Source organism: Salmo trutta, chromosome 25 (genome assembly GCF_901001165.1).
Source record: "Salmo trutta chromosome 25, fSalTru1.1, whole genome shotgun sequence".
In the NCBI taxonomy this organism is placed as follows: Eukaryota; Metazoa; Chordata; class Actinopteri; order Salmoniformes; family Salmonidae; genus Salmo; species Salmo trutta.
The window spans coordinates 31,005,597-31,032,522 of NC_042981.1; the positions used below are offsets into that span (position 1 = coordinate 31,005,597).

Genomic DNA, 26,926 nt, shown 5'->3' on the forward strand with positions numbered 1-26,926 from the left:
TGGGAGTCTCATAGGGCAGCGCACAATTGGCCCAGCATCGTTAGGGTTTGGCCGGGGTATGCCGTGATTGTGAATAAGAACTTGTTCTTAACTGACTTGCCTAGTTAAATAAAAAATGAATGGCTAAATTACTTCCGGAATCAAAGAAAGGGTCCACAGAGCTCCTCCTCACCACTCTACTGGGAACTCTGAGGAAAAATGTGCTCCCACTGGGATTTTTTGTTGTTGAAAGCTGGGGCGGAAATCCCGGGGGGGACGGGGGGGGACACGACCCCCCCATCCTGGGAAAAATATGATTTGTCCCCCCCAATATATCACTGAAACATAACTATGCGTATTATTAATATTATTTAAATTACAATGAAAGCAATTGTGCTGATTATAGACACTTAATAGCGCGTTTTTAAGTTTCAAAAGATTGTGACCCCCCCACCCTTTGCCTCACAATGGTTTGATCCACTGCCAGTTCCTTAGTTGGCAAGGTAACAGAGGGGTCGTGTCTACTGTCTGAAAGGGACTCAATGAACGTAACTGACGTGAGGTTAATCCAGTCAATCGCGCACACACACTAGCTGAATATGCAGAGCTAGCGCGCAAATATTAACTATTAAGCTAGCTAGTACCTATTCCATTTATGTGGCGTCGTCAAAGATGGAATCTTTGCTATCGTCAATTTATTCCAAGATCAGCATGCAGATGATGTAAGTTAGTGCCTCAAAGTCCCTGTGATAAGGTTAGCGATAAACTGAAGTCCAAACTGAACAGAACTACACTCTCTTCTACCATTGTCTTAAATATATTTAATGGTCTCGTTGCAAAAGCTAAATTGTCGCAAGGGAACTTTTATTTATTTATTTTATTTCACCTTTATTTAACCCGGGTAGCAAAGATTATAGCAAACACCACTGAAACTGAATTGGTGCTCGCTAGCTTTGCAAATTCAGCTATTGTTGGAAGCCAGCCAATATGAAACAAACTATTAAAATTACAAAAGGTTGCAGCATATATTGTGTAAATGGTGAACTCATACAGCTGTCAACTCTTGTCATTTTAATCCGTTTCACATTTGCAAGCTACCTTTTAGATCGAAGCCCAAATAGAATGATTGAAGATGATAGAAGCTCCTACTGTAAATAACCTACACACTGTGTGTGTGTGTGTGTGTGTAGCCAGCCAGCCAGCCAGGTAGAAAAATGGCAGAAAAATAAAAGACGGACATCAGAGTATTTTTCAGTACACCAAAACGCATAGTAAGAACCCTAGTAGCCTAATATCTCAAAGACTAGTTGATAAAATCTTCATAAGAAAGAAATGAAATTCTAATGGAAATGTTTCACAATGATGTCATTAGGCAGAGCAGGCAACAGATGGCACACAGACAGCAGAGTTGGGGACAGATATGCAGGGACAGACTGGCAGAGACAGGGAGTCTCAGGTAAGTTTGTTGAGTCTTTGTTTGGCAACATTATGAAAGGTTCTCAATTTTTTTGACTTGTAAAATAGGAACATAATTGGAAAATGCCATGGATACCCCCACTCTCAACTTAAACTGGTGACTGAACTAAGATTTGTTAAAGGCAATGGTATTGCTGTTGTGATTAGTTGTGTAGTTTTGAGTACCGGTAGTTAGGAGTACGGCAAACACCTTATTTCTTTGGTTCCTCAATATACATTTACCATATTACAATGTAGGCTATGTGTTACAGCACTACTTTTGGTGTCCCTCTCAGGAATTGCTCTTGAGAAAATGTCATGTAATTGTCCCCTCCAAAGTTGATATCAGATTTTCGCCCCTGGTTGAAAGGTCATCCAACTTGGCATTCCAAGTCGGAAACTCTGGCATCTTTCTAGAGCTTAGACTTTCCTACCTGAAGATCACTGACGTCATGAATTTTTTCAGTTCCCAGTTGTCTTGAAAGCACCACTTGTCAAGATACGTCAGTAAAATATTGGCACGCAACATTTTGTTAGAGACCAACGGAACAAGTACAACTTGAATTTCTAGGTTTAAAATGTCCCTTTCGTGGCCAGGGTTGACCTATTTTAAGAAATGCCATTGGTTGGTGGATTTAATGTCTAAATTCTTTCACAGGCTGATGGAGAAGTTGTGTCAAGATATATTTACTGGCTACCACATTTTGAGGTTAGCATAGGGCTAACGTGGCCATGCTATCTTATGGGACCTGAGGTGCGTTCAGTTCGCTTGAACGTTTGCTACGTTCCCGAACGATTTGTACTGAATGACACGTTTCCGCAAAACATTTTGAACTGAGTTTGAGGTACATTTTTCCCGTTTGGTGGGTGTGGCCTGAAGCAATGAGTGACGTTTAACTTTAAATTGTTGCTTATGTTTGCAAATACGTCCCTCAGATCACTTAGTTATGCCCAACGTTATTAATGGACAACATGTTTTTCTTGACCAAATGCGACACAATCCCATTGCCTTCCAGTCAAAAACACACACTAACCACTTTGTCTGCATAGCGTCAAATTTCACCCAGAACAAAGTACAGAGTAGTATCTCTCGCTTCACATATCCCACTCTGGCTGGAAACTTTCACTCATTTCCCTGAAATAATTACTGGGCGGAGATATCGTTCTTGAAGCTGGAAAGTGAAACTGGGGAAAACATTTAGAATGCGTGATGCTCCTTGTAGCTGGAAGGTTAACATTATCACAGGTTTGTAAACCGTGTAAGATTTACTATCATCATTATAATCTATGTGTGCTGTTACCTCGACCAATCGGTTTGCGCGCATGTAGATTATTATAATAGATTATTATAGATTACAGATTATTATTATAACTTTCTCAAAAAACCACTGACTTAAAGTAATGTATGTGTGTGTTTACTTAGTGTTTTCAATTTTGAAGTTAGTAATTTGTAATTTAGGGGTGTGCTTTAAATATTCAACTACATCATTTGTTATAGATGTTGTTTCAAGAATCGATGTGGTCATTCGTTTTTCCGATGTGTGGGGATTTTCTTTTACAGTAGACGCGTTATGTTTCAACATTCCATCTGACCTTTTGTTATTAGATGTGTGCCGCATTCAAGATTTGTTGTCATCATTTTATATTTTAATTGTGGCACAAATAATGTTCCAAATACAGTACCTTCCTTTAACTCTATAGAGTTATAACTTGTGCACTTTGCCCCGCCTTTTGAAATGTGTGTGTAATGCGAGAGTCAAATGCTGTAACTTTTCTCCCACTGTTTGCAGTTTCATCTGAATTGCACCCGAAGTTGCACCAACCCTGACAGAATTTGACTGAGCCCGAAGCAGTTAAACCCAAGGCAAACGAAGATGACGCCAGAATCAAGCTTGTCCCCACCAACCAAATTTCTGACCGTACCCGGTGAGCAGCAGGAGCCTTGGAATGACTGGATAAAGTATTTTGAGTCGTACATTACACAAAGAGGCTTGCCAGAGGAAGAGAAGATAGCACTGTTAAGGGTTTACCTTGGGAAGGAGGGACTGCGCATCTTAAATACCTTGACAACGATTGAAACATATGCAGCAATGATTGATGCCCTCACTGCTTACTTCAGCAATGCTCAGGAGTCTCGGGACTGTCAGGAGACTCAGGACTGTCAGGAGACTCAGGACTGTCAGGAGACTCAGGACTGTCAGGAGCCTCGGGACGGTCAGGAGCCTCGGGACGGTCAGGAGCCTCGGGACGGTCAGGAGCCTCAGGACCCGGATGATTCACAAAGTATCAAACAGAACAGTGAGTCAAACAGAACTTCCCAAAACTTTCACAATTCTGATCATCAAAATGGCAGCACCATATTCAACATTTGTACTAATAGCAACATGCACCCATAATGTTAAAAGGTCATAAATACTTATGAAAACATTTAATAGTTGGCCAGGGAGTGTTAAGTACACAACACTTTTGGAATTTTCCAAAACAAACATCGATTTAATAACAGAACATAATGTGTTGAATCCAGGTCACAGCAACATGTCTGTATCCATCCAAGTATTATCCCACTGAGCTAAAGCCCACCAAACTCACAAAGCTAACTCCATGACACTCATAGGTGGTATTAAGTATGACCAACAATCATGGAAAATATCCATGATAATGTGTTTTGTGTCATGGATATTTTCCAGATAGTAAATGTAGGATAGCTGTGAGGCTCTAGTGCACAATGTAATGATATGTTGGGAATATATGAAGGGTGGGCAAACCTTTTTGGCTCGAGGGCCACATCGGGATTTTGAAATTCAACGGAGGGACGCATTTTTGGGGGGACCAATTGTTTGTTAAAATCAATTTGTGGGGGCTTCCCAAGTAGCGCAGCGGTCTAAGGCACTGCATCACCGTTCTTGAGGCATCACTACAGACCCGGGTTCGATCCCAGGCTGTGTCACAGCTGGCCGTGACTGGGAGACCCATGAGGCGGTGCACAACTGTCCCAGCGTCATCCAGGTTAGGAGAGGGTTTGGCAGGCTGAGATTTCCTTGTCCCATCGCGCTCTAGCAATCCTGTGGCGAGCCGGGTGCATGCACGCTGACACGGTCGCCAGGTGTACGGTGTTTTCTCCGACACATTGGTGCGGCTGGCTTCCGGGTTAAGCGGGCATTGTGTCAAGAAGCAGTGCAGGTCGGGTTTTGGAGGACGCACGGCTCTCCACCATCACTTCTCTAGAGTCCGTACGGGAGTTGCAGCGATGGGACAAGACTAACTGCTGTCATGGAAATATTTAGTCCATCATATCTCTCAAATACCGGAGCCTGTGAGTTCAAATAGACATTTATTACAACATAACAAAAGCCAAGCTGGTTCATGAAATCAACTACTTTCAGTCTTGGCACATACTTCTTATACATTTTTCCTCCTTAAGTCACACCCATAGTAACTCCTCTTAATGACTCATCCCCTCTGGCATTTAGCCACTGTTATCTTATTGCCTTATTCATTTTAGTTTGGTTTCATATTAGGGCATGGAAACTGTAGAGCCACACCAATAGTTCAAAAATATGTCGCCTTAAGACCGGTGCATGCATGTAGGACCATAGCAACAGTCCTTGGTACTTTACAGAAATAGGCAGACATGTCATCCTGCCAACTCCTCTGAAAGGGACACCCATGTTCTGGAAAAGACCCAAGAGGTGTAACCATAGTAACAGTACATATTAGGCCATATTAGCACACATAGATCACTAGTTTTGCTGACTATCCTGAAATGTATAATGGCCACACATGTTCTGGAAAATTCTCAATACTACCAATTGGATACCACGAAATTGGGGAGAAAAAAAGGCGAAAAAAATATGCATGTTTTGCGGGCCGTACTTTGCCCCCCTTGGATTAGAGGATTTTGAGTAAAATGCACCCTTTTAACCTTTCAAATCCCAAATAGTGAATAGCTAGTTTACTAATCAACAAATTACAATAGGTTAGGCTACTGTTGTGGATTAGGTGAATTACTAGTTGACTTGCTGGCTAACACACAGTAGCTTTGTCAACAAGCAGGATATCATAAAAGAGCAATATTTTATTTTCTATTTAGCAAAAAGGATGATCATTACAGGAGCAGCAGCAACAGTGGGAGCAGGTAAGATAATGTATTTAGTCTGCATGAATATTCTATTTTATCCAATAACTCCACTAATCTGATTGATCTGTATTATATTTGTTGATTTTTACAACAACAAAAAAAAACTGGTCAAAATCCATTGTAAACATACTTTTGATAAGTTCAAACAACGTAAATGGAACAATAATTGCCAGAATAAGAAACACAATATAAATGGCACAATAATTGTCAGTATAAGAAAAGGAATCTCTAGTCTATGCTCTGAACATTATTGGTTAAGCCCTTTCTAGGTGTTACCTTCAAATAATTTCACAGTTGTATTACTACTTTCTTTTGTCATTTAGGCCTAAGTCATTCACATTATAGTGATACCATTGTCAAACCTATAACAGGGAGCCATGTATGTTTTTGTTTGTTTGCTCGTTGCATGCTCTTGTCTACTGGGCCTTCACAGCTGCGGCGGTGTTGGGGGCACCAGTTGCCCTGGGAGTGGCAGGTTTGACTACTGTTGGGGTTGCTGCTGGAGCAACTGCAGGGGGCGCCGCAATAGGTAAACTCAAAGAAAGCTTTAATGGCATGATGGAATAAAGGAAGCCAATGGTAGTGTTTGTGATTATAGTGTTTAGATCATATGACTTATTGAGTAGAATTTATCATTGATGATTGACTTTGTCGTTTTTTCTTTGCTCTTATAATGTAAGGATGTGTATCCTGTGTGTATCCATTTTGGGTCACCCATGTTCCTCGAAACTGTTACCCCACTGAGCTAAAGCCCACTAAAGTCACAAAGCCACCTCCATGACATTCATAGGTTTAAGTGGTATTCCGCGTGACCAGAAGTCCTTCAAAATATCTATGATGACGCGTCAAAAAGCATCATCATATATTTTTTCCAGGAAGTAAATATAGGCTTTTTATTAGGATAGCTTAGGATGGCTTTCGTATGCAATGTATATAATTATATTTTGGGACTATATGAAGGGCAGACTGACAGGCTAGAACATTTTTCTTTATTAAAATCACATTTATTTTTCAATCAAATTGATTTATAAAGCCCTTTTTACATCAGCCAATGTCACAAAGTGCAATACAGAAACCCAGCCTGAAACCCCAAACAACAAGCAATGCAGATGTAGAAGCACGGTGGCTAGGATAAACTCCCTAGAAAGGCAGGAACCTAGGAAGAAACCTAGAGGAACCAGGCTATGAGGGGTGGCCAGTCCTCTTCTGGCTGTGCCGGGTGGAGATTATAACAGTACATGGCCAAGATGTTCAAATGTTCATAGATGACCAGTAGGGGCAAATAATAATAATCACAGTGGTTGTAGAGGGTGCAACAGGTCAGCACCTCAGGAGTAAATGTCCGTTGGCTTTTCATAGCCGATCATTCAGAGGTAGAGAGAGTCAAAAACAGCAGGTCCGGGACAAGGTAGCACTTCCGGTGAACAGGTCAGGCTTCCATAGCCGCAGGCAGAACAATTGAAACGAGAGCAGCAGCAGATGGACTGGGGACAGCAGGTGGACTGGGGACAGCAGGTGGACTGGGGACAGCAAGGAGTCATCAGGATAGGTAGTCCTGAGGCATGGTCCTAGGGCTCAGGACCTCTGAGAGAAGAGAAAGAGTTAGAGGGAGCATACTTAAAATTACACAGGACAAGACAGGATAAATACTCCAGATAAACTGTAACAGACTGATCCTAGCCCCGCGACACACAAACTATTGCAGCATAAAGCCCTTTTATCCTTTCGAATCCAAAATGGTACCTAGTTTACAATCAACAACCAAGGTTACTCTGATGGATTGGGTGAATTACAAGTTGAGTTGCCATAAAAGGAGGTTATCATAAAATAACAATATTTTCTTTACCATTTAGGAACAGGTACAATTGCTGCAGCAGCAACAGCAACAGTGGGAGCAGGTAAGATTATTTATTTAGTCAGCATGAATTCAAATGATCAATTACCAGCTTCAAATAATTTTACAGATGTATTACTACTTTGTTTTGTTGTTTAGGCCAAACATTCCCATGATAGTGATACTATTGTCAACCTATAACACAAGGCCAGGTATGTTTATGGTTGCGTGCTCAAGTGTTTCTGCTGGGCCTTCATAGTTGCGGCAGTGGCAATGGCACCAGTTGTCCTAGGAGCGATAGGATTCACTGCTGGTGGGATTGCTGCTGGATCATATGCAGCAAGCATGATGTCTGCAGCGGCTGCGGTAAATGGAGGTGGGGTAGCAGCCGGGGGTCTTGTTGCTGCTCTACAGTCAGCAGGTAAATACGAAGAATCCTACAATCTTTCAATGAAATAAAGATAGCCAATGTTGGTGTTTGTGATGTCATAACTTACTAAATCACATGACTATATAATTTATCATTGATGTTTAGATTTGCTTTATTTTTTATGTGGGACAGTGACAGATGTGTATGTGGTCAACCTAGGTGCTGCAGGGCTTTCAGGAGGGGCTACAGCGGCGCTGGGAGGTGTTGGAGCTGCAATTAGTGGAGCCGCAGGATGGGTGGCCGCAGGAGCAGGGATCTCAGGAGCGGCAGCAGCTACTACAGCAGCTACGGCAGGTGTGAATGGCAGTGTAATGTAAGGAAGTTTGTTTCTAATATATGGGATAGTGACGTATGTGGTCTTCTCTAGGTGCTGCAGGGCTCTCTGCAACGGCTACAGCAGCCGCGGGAGGTGTTGGAGCAGCAGTTGGTGGAGCGGCGGGATGGCTGGCCACAAGGACAAGGACACCTGAAAAGGAGGAAGGAGAAGAGACAGGAGCAGCTACAGCAGCTGCTGCAGGAGGTTTGTCAGATTAATTTATCATTGATAAATTGGTCATGTAAGTCAAATTAATGTTTGTCCTCTAGCGCCAAGGACTGTACACGCTAAGGCTGGTTCAGGTAGGTAAGATACCACTATGGGGCAGTAGTAAAAGTGCAAGCAGTAGTTGTCACTTTATTGCATACATGAAAGGACAAGGTACTTTTGGTAGGTAAGGTAAAGGCTTGATCAGGTGTTGTGAGTTGCTGGGAGGGGGCGTGGCCAGAAGGTAATTGGGATAAGAGCCATGACCCTTCACAACAGTAAGTATGTTTGTATCGTATTTGGGACAGCGATGTGTGTGTGGTCTTCCTCTAGGTGCTGCAGGGCTTTCAGGAGAGGCTACAGAGGCTGTGGGAGGTGTTAGAGCAGCAGTTGGTGGAGCATCTGAAGGGGAGGGAGGAGTCGAGGAGAGAGAGCTTTCAGGAGCGACTACAGCAGCTGCAGAAGGTGTGTGAGGAGTCATTTATCATTTTAATTGGTAATGTAAGGATATTTGTATCTCGTATGTGGAACAGCAATGTGTGTGGTCTTCCTCTAGGTGCTGCAGGGCTTTCAGGAGAGGCTACAGCAGCTGTGGGAGGTATTAGAACAGCAGTTGGTGGAGCGGCGGGATGGCTGTTCTCAAGAATCGGGACGTCTAAAGAGGAGGGAGGAGAGTAAAGAGGGAAGAGAGAGGATGAGAAGAGATCCCGGAGGAGGGCCCTTTACATCAAAACTGATTGATGTTATGAATGTTTTTTTTGTTGCTCCTTAATTATTTTTTATTTTTTTATTTTTCTCATTGTTCATTTTTATTTGATTTTTGAATTTATTTTTGTGATAACAAAACATGAGCAGGTGCACACCCAGAGTAATAGTTTGTGTGGAGGTGCTGACTAACGGCGAATAAACTATAAACTATCAAAATAAATAAAGTCGCACTCTCCATGTATAAACTCCCAGCAATTGAACGTTTCGGCAACACTCTGCCTTCCTCAGGGTCTGAGTTTATAGTAAATATTTTCTCAACACTGTTTTTTCTTGGTTAAAAACTTCTTAGATATATTTTTTAAGGGCTTGTAAGTAAGCATTTCACTGTAAGGTCTACCCACACCTGTTGTATTTGGTGCATGTGACAAATAATATTTGATTTTGATTTTAATGATTTCATAATGGTGTTATGAGTGCATATGTAAACCCCCTTTTGGTGTTGCCAAAACACATACTGGTATATACCCACTCAACATGTATTGCAAACAGATGCATGCACATCCACTCAGAGGAACACTTATGCATGTGACAAAATAATCAACACCCATACTTTCAAAATAGAAGTCTATTGTATAATGGAAACATGTTTTTTTTAGTTGTCACCATACCCAGCCCTTTGACACACCAAACACATAACAGGTGTGTAATGTGCTTTGCAGGTGTGGTTCCCTTGCACATGCTGAATAAATGTAATTTAACCACTGAAAACCCTCCTACTTCCCGGCGAACAGATTTTCCAGTGGAGTTTCATTCAAAGTAGTTTTCAGTACATTTATTTCTAAAGACATCCCTTTAAATTTGGTGTAAAGTCAAATTTTCTCAACAGACTCACTAGAATATATGGAGAGAATGTTCAGAATATTAGAGATCAATGAAAGAAAGTAATTTAAATACACGCATTGTCACGACCTCCGCCGAAGTCGGCTCCTCTCCTTGTTCGTTCGGCGGTCGACGTCACCGGCTTTCTAGCCATCGCCGCTCCACTTTTTCATTTTTCCATTTGTTTTGTCTTGTTATTTGTCATACATTTGTACATTTGTATATTTGTGAGTGTTTTCGCGCTTGTTTACTCTTACCTGTGGCTGGAGGTTTTTGGACGCAGTTGCGTCTGTCTTTTGTGCCTCTGCCAAATAAAGTGCGCCGAATCACAACTCACTGCTCTCCTGCACCTGACTTCATACCAGTAGCGCACAACCTTGACATAATTTCACACCACCCATGGAGTCAGCAGGAGCAGGTACCCCGGTCAGAGGAGTCGAGAGCACGTCCGGGAACACTCGGCAATGCTGCAACATCTCGGTGCCACGATGGATTGCGTTGTCCAGATCATGGACCGCTGGGAGAGACAGGAAGTCTCTCCAGCGCCTCGACCAGCACAACTGGGGTTACCTCAACCCGGCCCTCCTCGATCCCGTCAGGGGTACATTCGGTCCTCCACTTCACCCGCCTCCTCGAGTTTCTTCTTTGTGAAGAAGAAGGAGGGAGGTCTGCACCCGTGCATTGACTATCGAGGTCTCAATCAAATCCCGGTGAGGTACAGTTACCCGCTACCTTTCATCGCCACGGCGATTGAGTCAATGCATGGGGTGCGCTTCTTCACTAAACTGTATCTCAGGAGCGCGTACAACCTGGTGCGTATCCGGGAGTGAGACGAGTGGAAGACGGCGATTAGTACCACCTCAGGGGATTATGAGTACATCGTCATGCCATACGGGTTGATGAATGCTCCATCAGTCTTCCAATTCTTTGTAGACGAGATTTTCAGGGACCTGCACGGGCAGGGTGTAGTGGTGTATATCGATGACATTATGATACACGCGCAGAGCATGTGTCCTTGGTGCGCAGGGTACTTGGAAGACTGTTGGACCATGACCTATACGTCAAGGCTGAGAAATGTCTGTTCTTTCAGCAGGCCATCTCCTTCCTAGGGTATCGCATTTCCACAGCAGGGGTGGAGATGGAGAGTGACCGCATTTCAGCCTTGTGTAATTGGCCGACTCCAACCACGGTAAAGGAGGTGCCAATTACTACCGGAGATTTATCCGGGGTTTTGGCCAGGTGGCTGCTCCCATTACCTCACTGCTGAAGGGGGGTCATGTACGTCTGCAGTGGTCGGTTGAGGCGGACAGGGCTTTTGGGCACCTAAGAGCTCTGTTTACCTCGGCTCCCGTGCTGGCCCATCCGGATCCCTCTTTGGCGTTCATAGTGGAGGTGGACGCGTCCGAGGCTGGGATAGGAGCCGTGCTCTCTCAGCGCTCGGGCACGCCACCGAAGCTCCGCCCCTGTGCTTTTTCTCGAAGAAGCTCAGCCAGGCGGAACGGAACTATGAAATGGGGGACCGGGAGCTGTTGGCTGTGGTAAAGCTTTGAAGGTGTGGAGACATTGGCTTGAGGGGGCTAAACACCCTTTCCTCATCTGGACTGACCACCGCAACCTGGAGTACATCCGGGCAGCGAGGAGACTGAATCCTCGTCAGGCAAGGTGGGCCATGTTCTTTACTCGTTTTGTGTTTACCCTGTCCTACAGACCAGGTTCCCAGAATATGAAGGCAGACGCATTGTCCCGGCTGTATGACACAGAGGAGCGGACCATGGATCAGACTCCCATTCTCCCGGCCTCCTGCCTGGTAGCGTCGGTCGTGTGGGAGCTGGACACGGGCACTGAGCAGGCGTTGCGTGCAGAGCCCGCTCCCCTCCAGTGTCCCGTCAGGCGTCTGTACGTTCCGTCTGCTGTCCGTGACAAGTTGATCTATTGGGCCCACACGTCACCCTCCTCTGTCACCCTCCTCTGGTCGGACGGTGCGCTGTCTGACTGGGATGTACTGGTGGCCCACCTTGGCAAAGGACGTGAGGGTTTATGTTTCTTCCTGCTCGGTGTGTGCCCAGTGCAAGACTCCTAGTCACCTGCCCAGAGGTAAGCTACATCCCTTACCCGTTCCACAACGACCTTGGTCACACCTGTCGGTGGATTTTCTGACCGATCTTCCTCCCTCACAGGGAAACACCATGATCCTGGTCGTTGTGGATCGTTTCTCTAAGTCCTGTCATCTCCTCCCTCTGCCCGGTCTCCCTACGGCCCTACAGACTGCGGAGGCCTTGTTTACACACGTCTTCCGGCACTACGGGGTGCCTGAGGATATAATGTCTGATCGGGGTCCCCAGTTCACTTCGAGAGTCTGGAGGGCTTTCATGGAACGTCTGGGGGTCTCGATCAGCCTCACCTCAGGTTTTCACCCCAAGAGTAACGGGAAGGTGGAGAGAGTGAACCAGGATGTGGGCAGGTTTCTGCGGTCTTATTGCCAGGACGGGCCGGGAGAGTGGGCGGCGTTCGTGCCTTGGGCCGAGAACTCGCTGCGTTCCATAAAGATTCAAATAGACTACATGCCCTTAATTATTGCACAACATGTAATACGTTAGCGTAATATGATCCACTATTGCTAGCAATCCTAAAGAACAACCACACAAACGTGACAGAGGAAAGAAATAACAATGGAAGGTTTCCGGGGCTTCAGCCCAAGAGGTTTTTGTTCCAGAAAGAAATTATGTTTTTCTGACTGAACCACATATCTTTTGACAGTAACGCAGTGTCCCACTTTGGACTGAAGCTGAACTTTGCAAATTTTAAACGGGGTAAATATGTTGTAATGTTGAGTTGGTAAAACTGACCAAATTAAATGAATCATAGACGTATTATAACCTATTCCATTCTACAGGTAAACATGCTTGGCTCATATCTGTTATTTCCATATAGGTTATGTAACTATTTGTAAAAAATATATATATATATAGATATATATATAATAATTAGTGAATTTATTTCATTGAACTACCTGCAAGTTAGCATTTCATTGCACTCTGTACTACATGTGTATATGACAAACAAACTTGAACTTTTTTTACACCTTACTGGCTCTGACTTTGCTGATTAGCTATTTTGAGGAAAATGTACTTACTTTGATATTTGGATAGCTATCTTAAGATGAATGCTAAATTACTAAAATGTCAATGTAATCTAAAAATCTCACATTAGCAAGTAGAACTGATGAGGTCGTATATCTTATTCCTATTGGCGACCCGTCATTCAGGGCAGAGTGGGGCAAAGCCCCAGCTAGCAATGAGGAATTGGCCCAGAAGCGGCACTCTTCCGGGGAGCCGGAACTGATTGAATCAGCCCGGAATCGGGTGTCGGACTCAGCCCAGAATCAAATTTAATGACTGCCCAGAATCAGCCCAAGGACACCAGTGGCGAACCGTCATTCAGGGCAGTTGGGGCAGAGCCCCCCCCTCCCCTGTTTTGAGCCCCACATTTTTAGCAAAACATTTTTAATTTTATAAATAAACTGTAGCGCAAGAAAGTATCACTAAGTGTATGTTGTGTAGTAAGCTGTTAGTAGCCCATGTGCCTAACCCTAATAATTTGGTCTATTTTCACCTAATTTCGCCTACTGTTCTGACTTGGTGGTGCACATGTAGCCTTTAACCTGTTTTTGAGAAATTGAATATTGTAAGAACTTTCATTGACTGCTTATATGTCCTCTTTATTTATCCTACGGTTCTGACTTGGTGTACTGTGAGAATGGCCCATGTTCTGAATTCTGTCACTGTACATTTCAAAAGTGCTGAACAAATAGTTATATTGACTACATCCGTCCTAGCTCGCTCATTAATGTCTTAATTGATATTACGGACCGCCTCTTATCCGCTTGTCATCCCCTTATGCCATAGTTTGTACATCTCAATCGTCAGTAGAAACCACATTTGTTTATGAATAATGTCATGACTGTCCTGCTCGGCTCAGGTTACCAATGACCACAATCCTGCAGAGAGATTTCATTCCCACCAGAGGAGAAAGGATCTCAAGGGATAGGAAGATGTGGGGGTTTTATGACCCCTCACGCCCATGGTAAATGTTAGGCAACAGACAAAATTCCTTTGTCCTCTCACTATGGAGAACCAGCCTCAGAACATCAAACATCCAATAAAGGGACTTTGGAACAATGGTTTTCGTCAGCTACAATGGTGGTCATGACAATAGATGGAATATGAAACTTTGTCATTTTTGTTTTGTTATTAAAGGTTAATAGATGACGTTATTACGAAAGCATTGTAACTTTAAGAGTTTTCCTAGTATATGCTTGATGTTTATACATTGTACGTTGTGTGGAAAATGTCCAAATCAAAGAGAATGTTTTGGTAAAGATGAAATGTGAAGTTGTCTAAAATTGGATTTGAGTAAAATCTAGACCTTGCCTCCAGAGAATTGCCCAAAAGGCGGTTACGCCCACTTCTGACCCGAGGGTATAAGACATGTGAGTTAAGAATTAACATATCAGACTAAGTGACCCGTGCTGCAGCTAAAGTCTGAAAAGTCAACGAACCCAAAATGCAACACAAGGTTGAAGACAAAGAAATATTTTTTCTACCCATTGTCGTGACGTTGTATTAGTTAATGTGACGACTGTTGCTCATCGAATGATTAACGCTTTATAATTACGTGATTAAATGAATTAAGCAATGAATCAAGCAATTATTAACTCATTAACCTGGGGCACCATGGGAACATTGTTTTGATTGAGTTTCTATTTCCCAAATTAACTCAAAGGATATCAGAATATCGATTACAACAGTCGCTAAATTAATCAGTTTCCTCTACAGTCTCATAATCTGAAAGTCGTATAATCCGGGAATCTGCACGGACCCGGGCTTTACCACTGAATTTACCACACCAATCTTAGTTGATTATTTATTTACTAGCAAGCTAAAATGATGATAAAAATGCACATACACAAAACACAGTCTAGCTATTGATTAGGACTTAGTATAACGGGCCAACACACTATGGCGCTTGTTACCCAAAATGGGGATTTTAAAGAGAGAGAAAGAAAGGAAGTACACGAGAGAAATATACATTTGGGTTCATTTGTCAGCCATGCTTATTTAAAATTAGCCTTGCCCCGAACTGCCGCTCTTATGGGTCAGAATATAATGATGTAATTACGTGTTGTAGTTCTAAGGTGGGAAGCTCCGCGTGGGTCGTTTAGGCTTCTAAATGACGAAGTTCTCCGGCGCAACTCTCTGGTTGTCCTCACGATGTCAGTGTCCTTCTTGGCTAAGTGGTCTGATCCTCACCCTTGATCGGAAAGGGGTCTTCTGAGGACAGACAGCTCTGTAGCTCAGAGCTCACAGCTTCGGCTCGAATGGTGTCGATACCACGATTCAATGGAGAGTGGAGGCTGGGTGGTTCGGCTTGAATTCACCCGCTTAGACACAGCTACTCGTCCGTAGCTCGTGTAGAAAAATATTTCTTTGTCTTCAACCTTGTGTTTCGTTTTGGGGTTCGTCGACTTTGTTAGACCTTGGCTGCAGCTTGGGGTCAATAGTCTACTATGTTAATTCTTCACTCTCCTGTCTTATACCCTCGGGTCAGAAGTGGGTGTAACAGCCTTTAGGGCGATTCTCTGGGCGGACCAAGTACAGGGGGCAAGGCTTAGATTTGGCTAAAAATCCGATTTTAGACACTAACTTCACATTTCATCTTTATCAAAACATTCTGTTTGATTTGGATATTTTCCAAACAGCGTACAATGTATAAACATCAGGCATATACTGGGAAAACTCTTAAAGGTACAATGTTTTCATAATAACGTCATCTCTTAACCTTTAAAAACAACTACAAAAGTTACATACATTTTAATATTCCACTTTTCGTCATAACCACCATTGTGGCTGACATAAACCATTGTACCAAAGTTCCTTTATTGCATGTTTAAGGTTCTGAGGCCAGTTCTCCATTGTTAGGACAAAGGAATTTCTCTGTATTATGGGCATGAGGTGTCATAAAACCCCCACATCTTCAGACCCCTAGATCTCTCCTCCTCTGTTGGGGGTTTGGGAGATAATCTGTAGGGTGGTGGTCTCCTGTACCCTGACCTGATCAGGACAGTCATGACACCATGCTACGGATGAGTAGCTGTGTCTAAGCGGGTGAATTCAAGCCGGACCACCCGGTCTCCACTCCCCATCGAATCGTGGTATCTACACTGTTTCCATTCCTACGCTGTGAGCGCTGAGCTACAGAGCTGGCTGTCCTCTGAAGATCCCTTTCAGAACAAGGGCGACGAATCAGGCCACTAAGCCAAAAGGACACTGACATCGTGAGGACAACCAGAGAGTTGCACCAGAGAAGAGCGTCATTGAGAAGCCTAAACGGTCCACGCGGAGAATCCACGGAGACCTTCAACACGTAATTACCTCATTATATGCTGACCCATAAGAGCGGCAGTTCGGGGCAAGGCTAGGGTTCAAATAAGCATAGCTGACAAATGCACCCAAATGTATGTTTCTCTCGTGTACTCTCTTTTTCTCTCTTTTTGAAATCCTAATTTTGGGTAACACGCTTCATAGTGTGTTGGCCCTTTATACTAAGTTCTAATCAATAGCCTAGACTGTGTTTTTGTGTATGTGTATCTTTTATTATAATTTTAGCTTTCTAGTAAATAAATAATCAACTAAAATTGGTGTGGTACGAACTCATTGGTGGGACCCGGGTTTGTGCAGATTTACGGATTATGCGACGTTCAGAATGAGACTGTAAAGGAATTTGATTAATTAGCGACTGTTGTAAAATCAATATTCTGATATTCTTTGAGTTAATTTGGGAAATAAAAACTCAATAAAACCACGTTCCCATGGTGCCCCAGGTTAATGAGTTAATAATTGCCTGATTCATTTAATCACGCAATTGTAACCCGTTAATCATTCGATGAGCAGCAGTCGTCACATTAACCAATACAACGTCACAACATATTGGCGCCCCCGTGTGAGAAATCTAAGATAAAACTAGGCCGCACTGTTGGGTTAATTCCATACCAATTGTGTAGCAAGATACATATATATCATTAATAGCTATAGGCAGGACTAGTGCGGGAGAGAAGCGTGTGTGACGTTCCATTTCACCCAGATACTGGTCGGGAGAGAACCACCCCCGTGGTATATCTGACGAAAGCCAGTGTGTAGGGGGGGTCTACTGAATGCTACGAGCTAGGGCATATGTACCAGCCGATGCAGGCATTCTGAGAATAATACTAGTTGGGCCCAACTTAGTGTTATTTCTGTCGATCGCTATCAGGAGCGGTCTGACTCGCTCATAAGCAAATCCTAGAGCTCGACATATGAGCCAGTCATTACGGAAATTGGAGTAGATATATTCGCTTGACCGAAGCAAAGTCATTATCTCTCTACCTCTCGCGTTTGGTAACGTGACGAGTTTAAGGGTTGAACGTGAGACGTCACCTAGTAAACCTGTTCCCTTGTTGGAGGGAACTTCCCTTGCGCTGCGAAATGGAAACCCCGCGCAAGGAAAGCTAAGCATTGCGCCAGATGCTAAGCTAACAAAGGGGAGCAGACATTTTTGTTTTCCCCTTTGTTCATAGTGAATTCCCGCGCCAGGCGGGAATCCTGTGAGATCTCAGCTTGCGCTATCAGTAACCTCTGGCGAAGAATCACCAGTCATTTTTCATGAAATAATTCAGGTTACGCTGTAGGATATCAAACCAGTCTCAATTGATTGGATATCATCGTCTCATTCAATTTTATACATACATGAAATTGCGACACTACCTTTCCAGGATGGTTATTGGAAAAATACACAAACTAATGTGTTCTAACCAATGCGACATGGTTAAACTGTTCCACATTAACTTAGATATAGCAACTATTTCAGGTTAATTAAAGCTAAATCCTTTAGCCTATACGGGGTTGACTAATCATTCAAATTGATTAATAAATTCAATCTGTTTTACCAGCTTAATGGTGTTTAGGGAGACCTTTTAACAGCATTGTGAAATTCTACCTTCACTGGTACCTTGTCGATTTTAGCTTGTGTTAACAGTGACCTCCGGTGGTGAAGAATCACCAGTAATTATTTTAAAATAATTCAGGTTATGCTGTACGATATCTAACCAGTCTCAACTGATTGGATATCATTGTCTCATTCAATTTAATACATACATGAAATTGCTACACTACCTTTCCAGGTTGGTTTTTGGAATAATACGCAAACTAATGTGTTCTAACCAATGAGACATCGTTAAACTTTTCAATGTTAACTTAGAGATAGCAACTCTTTCAGGTGAATTAAAGTTACAATTCCCAAATAGCCTATACAGGTTAGATTTATCATTAAAATCGATTTAATCAATTAAATCTGTTTTGGCAAGTTCAGTAATAACCAACTCACATTACTGACCCAGTCTTGATGATTTATTGATGTTTACAAACTGAGTTAAATCGTGTTTGCCGCCTCCAACTCAAAAACCCAAACATTACGTAAATTGAAATAACTGATAATCATAACAATGAGCAATCCATCAGATGGGTTTCCACCCATTTTCCCTCTAATCAGTGGACCCACAGAAAGATTGATCGTTGACCTCAGCAACGATGCAAGTCCTAACTATGCCAAGGTGGCTGAAAATGTTAGATTTCGATGCCATAAGCGAGAAAAATGCAGACATTGCGACAGACGCTCTTCAAAATAGACCATCAGGCGGAGGCCTTGTGAAGGTTCTCTCCAGTTTAGCCCTCAACTATGCCCACCAGCAGAGATGGACAGTGCACCAGTATCTCAGTGCCCAGCAGAGGCACGAGCAGGAAGCTGGGGAGTTCAAGGCACAGGTGGAGAGAACCAGGGAGCTGGCATCGAAAGCCGAAAAAGATAAGCTACTGCTAGCCGAGGAACTGTGTGTGAGGACAGATAAATTGGAAGATCTGTCTAACCCTTATAACAAAGAACGCGAACAAACTCTTGACCAAGTCCGTAAAGGAACAACTCATTTTAGCCAAAACTAAATACGATGAAGTCCACGCAAAACTAGATGAATCTGAGGAGCTAGCTAGAAACCGGGGCGAGCAACTTGATGCCCTGCAAACGGTTGTGAATGAAACCACTCAAAGCAATAATGCTCTATTCCAAAAGCTGCAGACCAAAGATGATCAGTTAATGAACACAATGACCAAGTTGGATGACAAAACAGCAGAACTCATTGAAGTCGCTGATTTAATGAAGGATGAGAAAGACCAGGTAAGAAAGTTGGAAAATGTGACCTCTAAACAAAGGAGGACATCGCATCACTAGATCTCTCACTCCACACTCGAGACCTCTCCCTGCAATCCATGACAGATAAGTATGAGGCCGAGCGGAGCAAGTGCGACACCTACGTGTCTAAAATAAACACCCTCAACTCCCAGGTGGACTCTGCGATGCAGCAGAACACCACCCTTAGGTATCATCTGGAGGAACTCCAGAACAGTCACGCTCTATCGCGGGATGACCGAACCAAGCAACCTAGCTCACATCCGGAGCGCAGAGAACGAGGGAATGTAGATGACAGGAGATTTCAGCCTCTTTCTTTTTGGCCATTCAGCCCACAGGGAATTGGGGCCTCCTCACCAACACAACCACAGCTTGACTTTTCCTCTTGACCTCTCGGCCCACAATTCCCCACGGGAGAGTACAGATGCTCCCCGCGCACTTGGCGGGGATCGCCTTGACAAAATCGTCAAAAACTTCCGCCTCTTCGATCCCGTTCCAGGAAAGCCAAACGACACTAAGACATTCTTAGCAGACCTAGAGGACGCCTTGGATGGCTACCCAAATGCTACGAATGCAGACAGGCTCTACATTTTGAAGCGAACATCCAACAGACACGTGACAAGGTTCATCCGTCTACAAGAGCAACACGTGCAAAACAACTATGCTAAACTTGCCAATATGTCCCTGCGCCTAACCCTCACAAAGGGTCAGGACACAAGGGTAACAATGGCAACAAAGTGTTCAACAATGATCTAAACGCTAACCGAAATAATATAGAAGCTCTGATAAGAGATGTACTGCATCGTAAGAAATTTGAGAAAGAGGACAAGGATAAGTCATTATGATTAGGGGTAAAATTGTTGGAAACCAAGTCCGCCGAAACTCATGCAATTCAAGAGGACGTCAAAATTTCCATTACCCCCGCCCCCACTCCAATCCCTGTCCAGGGACCGTTCGTTCTAGACACAAGCCCGCAGGTTTTGTCTACAGGCTTGGATATGGATGTGGAGATGCACAAGATAAGCAGCTTTGCAACAGATGATTCCTCTCCCATTCCGATAGAGGACCCACTGGGTCACATAGGTGAGTTATCCTTCTTGGAAATCGACAAAGATTACAAACCGCTCGGTACTCCCAACCCACTCCATTTTGTTGGGGATATGACGAGAAAAATCAACTCGAACAGGCCATACCTTAGAACAGTCCTGGAGGACTGTTTGACCTGTCACGCTCTGATAGAGTCGGGTTTGACAATTTCCCTCATATCCGAAACCTTGCTGGATGAACTAAAAGGGGCAGTGGACCCAACAAAACGTTGGTTGAAATGGAACGTTGCGACACGAAGCTTAGGGGTTTCACCCAAGCTACCTCGCCACTAACCAAGCGTCTCTTATTTAAACTCAACGTCGAAAGCGTGTCACTGATCCACCCCGTGTATGTGACTAGCATTGACATCGAACGGATGCTTATTGGGATAGATTTAATTGACCGTTTAGTACCACTAATGGATTGGAAAACCAATCAAATCTGTTCACAAATACCTATGCCAACTCTGTTGACTTCACCGCATTCTTCCAAGACTACCTGCCATACATTGTGCAACGACGTGGGTTCGACGTCAGCATCTGACGCAAACCCGGTGAACTTGGCCATGAGCCCGCCATTGGTGGCAAATGACAAGGTGAGTTCAACTCGGAACTTAACCGAACATGAGGTTTTCCTGTGTGGCTTGGGTGATTCACCAGCTGACACTTACCGCCCTCCTCTGATAGGGGGCATGTGCCTAAACGGCACTATAGTTGAGGATGCCAGACTGGCAACCTGGTCCGAAAAATCCGCAATCAGTTTGGAAATATTCAACAACGGCTAACTGTCATCCCCTTGTGCCGAAAACGTTTAGATTTCCACTGGGAACGAATCCCCAGACAACACTCACCGCAGTAGGGGTGTGTGCGCTATCAATCCGCATTTGGACCAAGAAAGTATCTCACTACCTACTGGTTGTCGCGGACCTCCCACATATAGTCTATGTGGGAGTGGACATTTTGGTAAGATTCGGTGTTAACCTCTCTAGGGTAGGGGGCAGTATTTGCACGGCCGGATAAAAAACATACCCGATTTAATCTGGTTATTACTACTGCCCAGAAACTAGAATATGCATATAATTGTTTGATTTGGATAGAAAACACCCTAAAGTTTCTAAAACTGTTTGAATGGTGTCTGTGAGTATAACAGAACTCATTTCACCTTTATTTAACCAGGTAGGCCAGTTGAAAACAGGTTCTCATTTACAACTGCGACCTGGCCAAGATAAAGCAAAGCAGTGCGACAAAAACAACAACACAGGGTTACACATGGGATAAACAAACTTACAGTCAATAACACAATAGAAAATCTGTATACAGTGTCTGCAAATGAAGTAAGGAGTTAAGGCAATAAATAGGCCATAGTGGCGAAGTAATTACAAATTAGGAATTAACACTGGAGTAATAGATGTGCAGATGAGGATGGACAAGTAGAAATACTGGTGTGCAAAAGAGCAGAAAAACAAACAAATATGGGATGAGGTAGGTAGTTGGTTGGATGGGCTATTTACAGATGGGCTGTGTACAGCTGCAGCGAATGGTAAGCTGCTCTGACAGCAGATGCATAAAGTTCGTGAGGGAGATAAAAATCTCCAGCTTCAGTGATTTTTGCAACGAGAGCATACAGAGAGCATACAGGTCGCAGTGGTGGGTAGTATATGGGGCTTTGGTGACAAAACGGATGGCACTGTGATAGACCGCATCCAATTTGTTGAGTGGAGTGTTGGAGGCTATTTTGTAAATGACATCGCCGAAGTCAAGGATCGGTAGGATAGTCAGTTTTACAAGGGTATGTTTGGCAGCATGAGTGAAGGAGGCTTTGTTGCGAAATAGGAAGCCGATTCTAGATTTTATTTTGGATTGGAGATGCTTAATATGAGTCTGGAAGGAGAGTTTACAGTCTAACCAGACACCTAGGTATTTATATTTGTCCACATATTCTAAGTCAGAACCGTCCAGAGTAGTGATGCTAGTCGGGCGGGCGGGTGCGGGGAGCGATCGGTTGAAGAGCATGCATTTAGTTTTACTTGCATTTAAGAGCAGTTGGAGGCCATGGAAGGAGTGTTGTATGTCATTGAAGCTCGTTTGGAGGTTAGTTAACTCTGTGTCCAAAGAAGGGCCGGATTATATACAGAATGGTGTCGTCTGCGTAGAGGTGGATCAGAGAATCACCTGCAGCAAGAGCGACATCATTGATATATACAGAGAAAAGCCGGCCCGAGAATTGAACCCCGTGGCACCCCCATAGAGACTGCCAGAGGTTCAGACAACAGGCCCTCCAATTTGACATACTGAACTCTATCTGAGAAGTAATTATTGAACCAGGCGAGGAAGTCATTAGAGAAACCAAGGCTGTTGAGTCTGCCGATAAGAATATGGTGATTGACAAAGTCGAAAGCCTTGGCCAGGTCGGCGGAGAAGGTACGGTGGGATTCGAAATGGTCAGTGATCTGTTTGTTCACTTGGCTTTTGAAGACTTTAGAAAGCCAGGGCAGGATGGATATAGGCCTGTAACAGTTTGGGTCTAGAGTGTCTCCCCCTTTGAAGAGGGGGATGATCGCGGCCGCTTTCCAATCTTTAGGAATCTCAGAAGATATGAAAGAGAGGTTGAACAGACTAGTAATACGGGTTGCAAAAATGGCGGCGGATAATTTTAGGAAGAGAGGGTCCAGATTGTCTGGATTTGGGTGAAGGAGAAGCAGGGAGGGGGAGGGGCTTGGGCCAGTTGCTGCGGGGGTTGCAGAGCTGTTGGCCGGGGTTGGGGTAGCCAGGTGGAAAGCATGGCCAGCCGTAGAGAAATGCTTATTGAAATTCTCGATTATCGTGGATTTATCGGTGGTGACAGTGTTTCCTAGCCTAAGTGCAGTAGGCAGCTGGGAGGAGGTGCTCTTATTCTCCATGGACTTTACAGTGTCCAAAAACTTTTGGGAATTAGTGCTGCAGGATGCAAATTTCTGTTTGAAAAAGCTAGCCTAAATGACTGTGTAAATTGGTTCCTGACTTCCCTGAAAAGTTGCATATCGCGGGGACTATTCGATGCTAGTGCAGTACGCCACAGGATGTTTTTGTGCTGGTCAAGGGCAGTCAAGTCTGGAGTGAACCAAGGGCTATATCTGTTCTTAGTTCTACATTTTTTGAAAGGGGCATTCTTATTTAAGATGGTGAGGAAAGCACTTTTAAAGAACAACCAGGCATCCTCTACTGATGGGATGAGGTCAATATCCTTCCAGGATACCCGGGCCAGGTCGATTAGAAAGGCCTGCTCACAGAAGTGTTTTAGGGCGCGTTTGACAGTGATGAGGGGTGATCGCTTGACTGCGGACCCATAACGGATGCAGGCAATGAGGTAGTGATCGCTGAGATCCTGTTTGAAAACAGCAGAGTTGTATTTAGAGGGCAAGTTGGTCAGGAAGATATTTATGAGGGTGCCCATGTTTACAGATTTGGGGTTGTTCCTGGTAGGTTCCTTGATCATTTGTGTGAGATTGAGAGCATCTAGCTTAGATTGTAGGACGACCGGTGTATTAAGCATATCCCAGCTTAGGTCACCTAACAGTACGAATTCTGACGATAGATGGGGGCAATCAATTCACATATGGTGTCCAGGGCACAGCTGGGAGCTGAGGGGGGTCTATACCAAGCGGCAACAGTGAGGTACTTATTTCTGGAGAGATGGATTTTTAAAAGTAGAAGCTCGAACTGTTTGGATAGTATGCCAGAACTCTGCAGGCTATCTCTACAGTAACTGCAACATAATATGTTGCAGTTACCAGCAGGCTGTACAATGTAAACAACTCTGCATATTATGACCACGATAATAAAGGGACCTAAATCTTATATCTCAAGCTTAAACATAACTGCAATGCACTGTGTGCATGACGCATAGCAAATATTTAGCCTGACTAAGTAGCTAACGTAGTTGCTAACAATGACGATGCATAAGCGATTACAAATTACAACTTTATAATAAACACGGATTACTTTATCCCCCCCGACAGCACACATACAGTATGGTAAGCATGACTTATTCTTACATACTTTTAGATGCACGTACAAATAAATACAGTTGAACATGCTGAAACTTGTCTTCCTATTACTTCTGTGGATGATCACAAACCGTCGGTTCTCTGTCTTGGCTAGAGGCGGGACTTACAACCAGCAGGCTAAAGAGAATTTCTCTGATTGGATAGAAAGTTAGGGGTGATTGACTGATGAGCTAAAGGGACAAACTAGGGGTGCATAGGGAAATACTAAATCTGAAGGTCTGGCCTTTTCTACAGGTACTTCTAATGTAAATCTATGGCAGCACCCAAGGGGGCTTGAACTTTCTAGCTCTCCCTGTAGATTTTGCGACGACGTAGTGTCCCCATGAGTGACAAGACACTGAGCCAATCACGGCGCAACTAGACAAGATTACCAACCCCTACACTCTGTGTTTTCCACTGGCTGCCCCTCCACCACAGAAAGCACTGAGCTAAACTGAAACAACTGCATTTTTGGGCTACCTTACTCAAATGATAAATTTTTGTTTGCAAACTGATATGTGACACATATTAATGCCCAAATAACATGCAAAATAGGCAACAACAAAAAACATTTCTTTAAATATTTTTTTGCAAAAGAAGAGGGGCTCAAAACAGGCCTGAGTGAAGGGTCGCCACTGCCTGTGGCTATGAATAAAAGCATATGGATGTGTGTGAAACATGGTATTTTGTCATATATGTGAAACCTTGAAAATGTTGTATAAGGTTAGTAGCAGCTTGCATAGTCATGTCGCGTTCAAAACAACTGGGAACTCGGAAATCTCTGACTTCAGTGTATTCTAGACAACAGAGTGGTGAGGAATAGGAGTCTACGTGTCCGGAAGCAACTTCGCCATTCATTTTCTGTATTAAGGCTTCACACAAACATTGTTTTTAGCTTTGTTCTACTATTAACAGTTGCATCTGATTTTGGGATTCTATATATATTTACTCTCCTTAATTCTAGTCATCTGGTTTAATCATTTGAATCTCTGAAAATGTTTAATAAAAACATTTTGCCGACAGCTGCTGATATCAGGGCATAAAAACGACAGTGTCTCCTGAACTAGCCTAGTGTGCATGTCACTAGGCACAAGCTTTTCCTTGGCTAAAATAGCTGGCTAGCTTAACAATGCTAGTTTTTGTCCATTGCCAAACTTCATAAATACTGCACCCTCAACTTCAAAACTAGTTTTTTAGTTATGAAATCAAGTAACTAAGAAATTAGCTGGAAAGAAACTTGAAAATTATTTTACGTTTTATTGTTTTGTTGAATAGTTATGACTGAATCAAGATATCTGTCGTAAGACAACCGTGACGAAGGATATCATTGCTACTTAACGTGGATCGAAATTCAGTTTTGAGATCCACTGGCGTCATTGGCGTAGGGTTAGCTGGACATTTCTGACTGTTCTTGTCCAGCGTTCAAGGCAACTGGGAACTTGCAACTCATAATTCCAAGTCGGAAATTCAGGCATCATACTAGAGCTCAGACTTTCCGACCTAAAGATCGCTGACGTCACTATTTGATCAGATTTTTGCACCATTGGAACTGTGACTACGAGCCTCTCCCCGCTTGGCTCGATGGGATATGTAGTGATTTTGCCAACATACACAGATATGTACACATTTTTGTACCCTTAACATTTTTTTAAACTGACTATCGTATTTGTTGATTAAATCAGACTTTATTAATATAATAATATAATGAGTAATCCAGGATTGACACAAGTTAATTGACACAAGAAAACTAGAGAAAATAGCAACTCTACAAAGTGCAATGACTACAATGAATGTCTAAATTACTTCCGGAATCAAAGGGTCGACAGAGCTTCACTTCCTCTTCACCACTCTACCGGGAACTCAGGAAAAAATGTGTTCAAACTGGGGAAAATAGTTTTGAAAGGTCATCCAACTCGGCATTCCAAGTCAGAAACTCTGGCATCTTTCTAGAACTCAGACTTTCCAACCTGAAGATCCCTGACGTCATAATTTGACCTAGTTTTTTCCCCCCAGAGTTCAGTTGTCTTGAAAGCACCACTTGTCAAGGATGCATCAGTAAAATATTGGCAAGCAACATTTTGTTACAGACCAAAGGAACAAGTACATCTTGAATTTGTAGGTTTAAAATATCCCTCTAGTGGCCAGGGTTGACCTATTTTAAGAAATGCCATTGGTTGGTGGATATGAAGTCTAAATTCTTTCACAGGCTGATGAAGAAGTTGTGTCAAGATATATTTAGTAGGCTACCACCTTTTGAGGTTAGCATAGGGCTAACGTGGCTATGTTATCTGATGGGACCTGAGGTGCATTGAGTTCGCTTGAACGTTTGCTACATTCCAGAACGATTTGTGCTGGATGACACGTTTCCGGCAAAATGTTTTTGAACGGAGTTTGAGGTACATTTGCTCCCGTTTGGTGGGTGTGGCCTAAAGCAATGAGTGACGTTAAATACGGCCATGGACACTTTACAGTGTTCCCCAACCCCATAATTATGGAGCCAGATAGCTGCCAAAAGGGTGAACGTACGTATCGTTAGGATAATCCATACAAAATTGTTAGGATCGTAAAAAAAAAAGCCATCTGTGAAGCATGACACG

At 43.4% G+C, this 26,926-nt stretch overlaps 1 protein-coding gene across 2 annotated transcripts in view; it reads left to right on the top strand.

Moving 5' to 3' along the window:
• Positions 1-2,545: 2,545 nt before the first annotated feature.
• Positions 2,546-26,926, top strand: part of LOC115162396 (uncharacterized transmembrane protein DDB_G0289901) — a 42,898-nt gene continuing 18,517 nt past the window's right edge. The window contains exons 1-10 of one of the 2 annotated variants that reach the window (XM_029713665.1): positions 2,557-2,680; positions 3,225-3,732; positions 5,525-5,569; positions 6,006-6,101; positions 7,426-7,470; positions 7,666-7,827; positions 7,996-8,130; positions 8,204-8,356; positions 8,693-8,824; positions 8,916-10,278. In XM_029713665.1, the coding sequence (XP_029569525.1) occupies positions 3,309-3,732; positions 5,525-5,569; positions 6,006-6,101; positions 7,426-7,470; positions 7,666-7,827; positions 7,996-8,130; positions 8,204-8,356; positions 8,693-8,824; positions 8,916-9,037 (1,314 nt within the window). In that variant the 5' untranslated portion in view covers positions 2,557-2,680; positions 3,225-3,308 and the 3' untranslated portion in view covers positions 9,038-10,278. Of the gene's footprint in view, positions 2,681-3,224; positions 3,733-5,524; positions 5,570-6,005; positions 6,102-7,425; positions 7,471-7,665; positions 7,828-7,995; positions 8,131-8,203; positions 8,357-8,692; positions 8,825-8,915; positions 10,279-26,926 lie in introns of those variants that run through there. The other variant, XM_029713664.1, reaches the window with a different exon arrangement.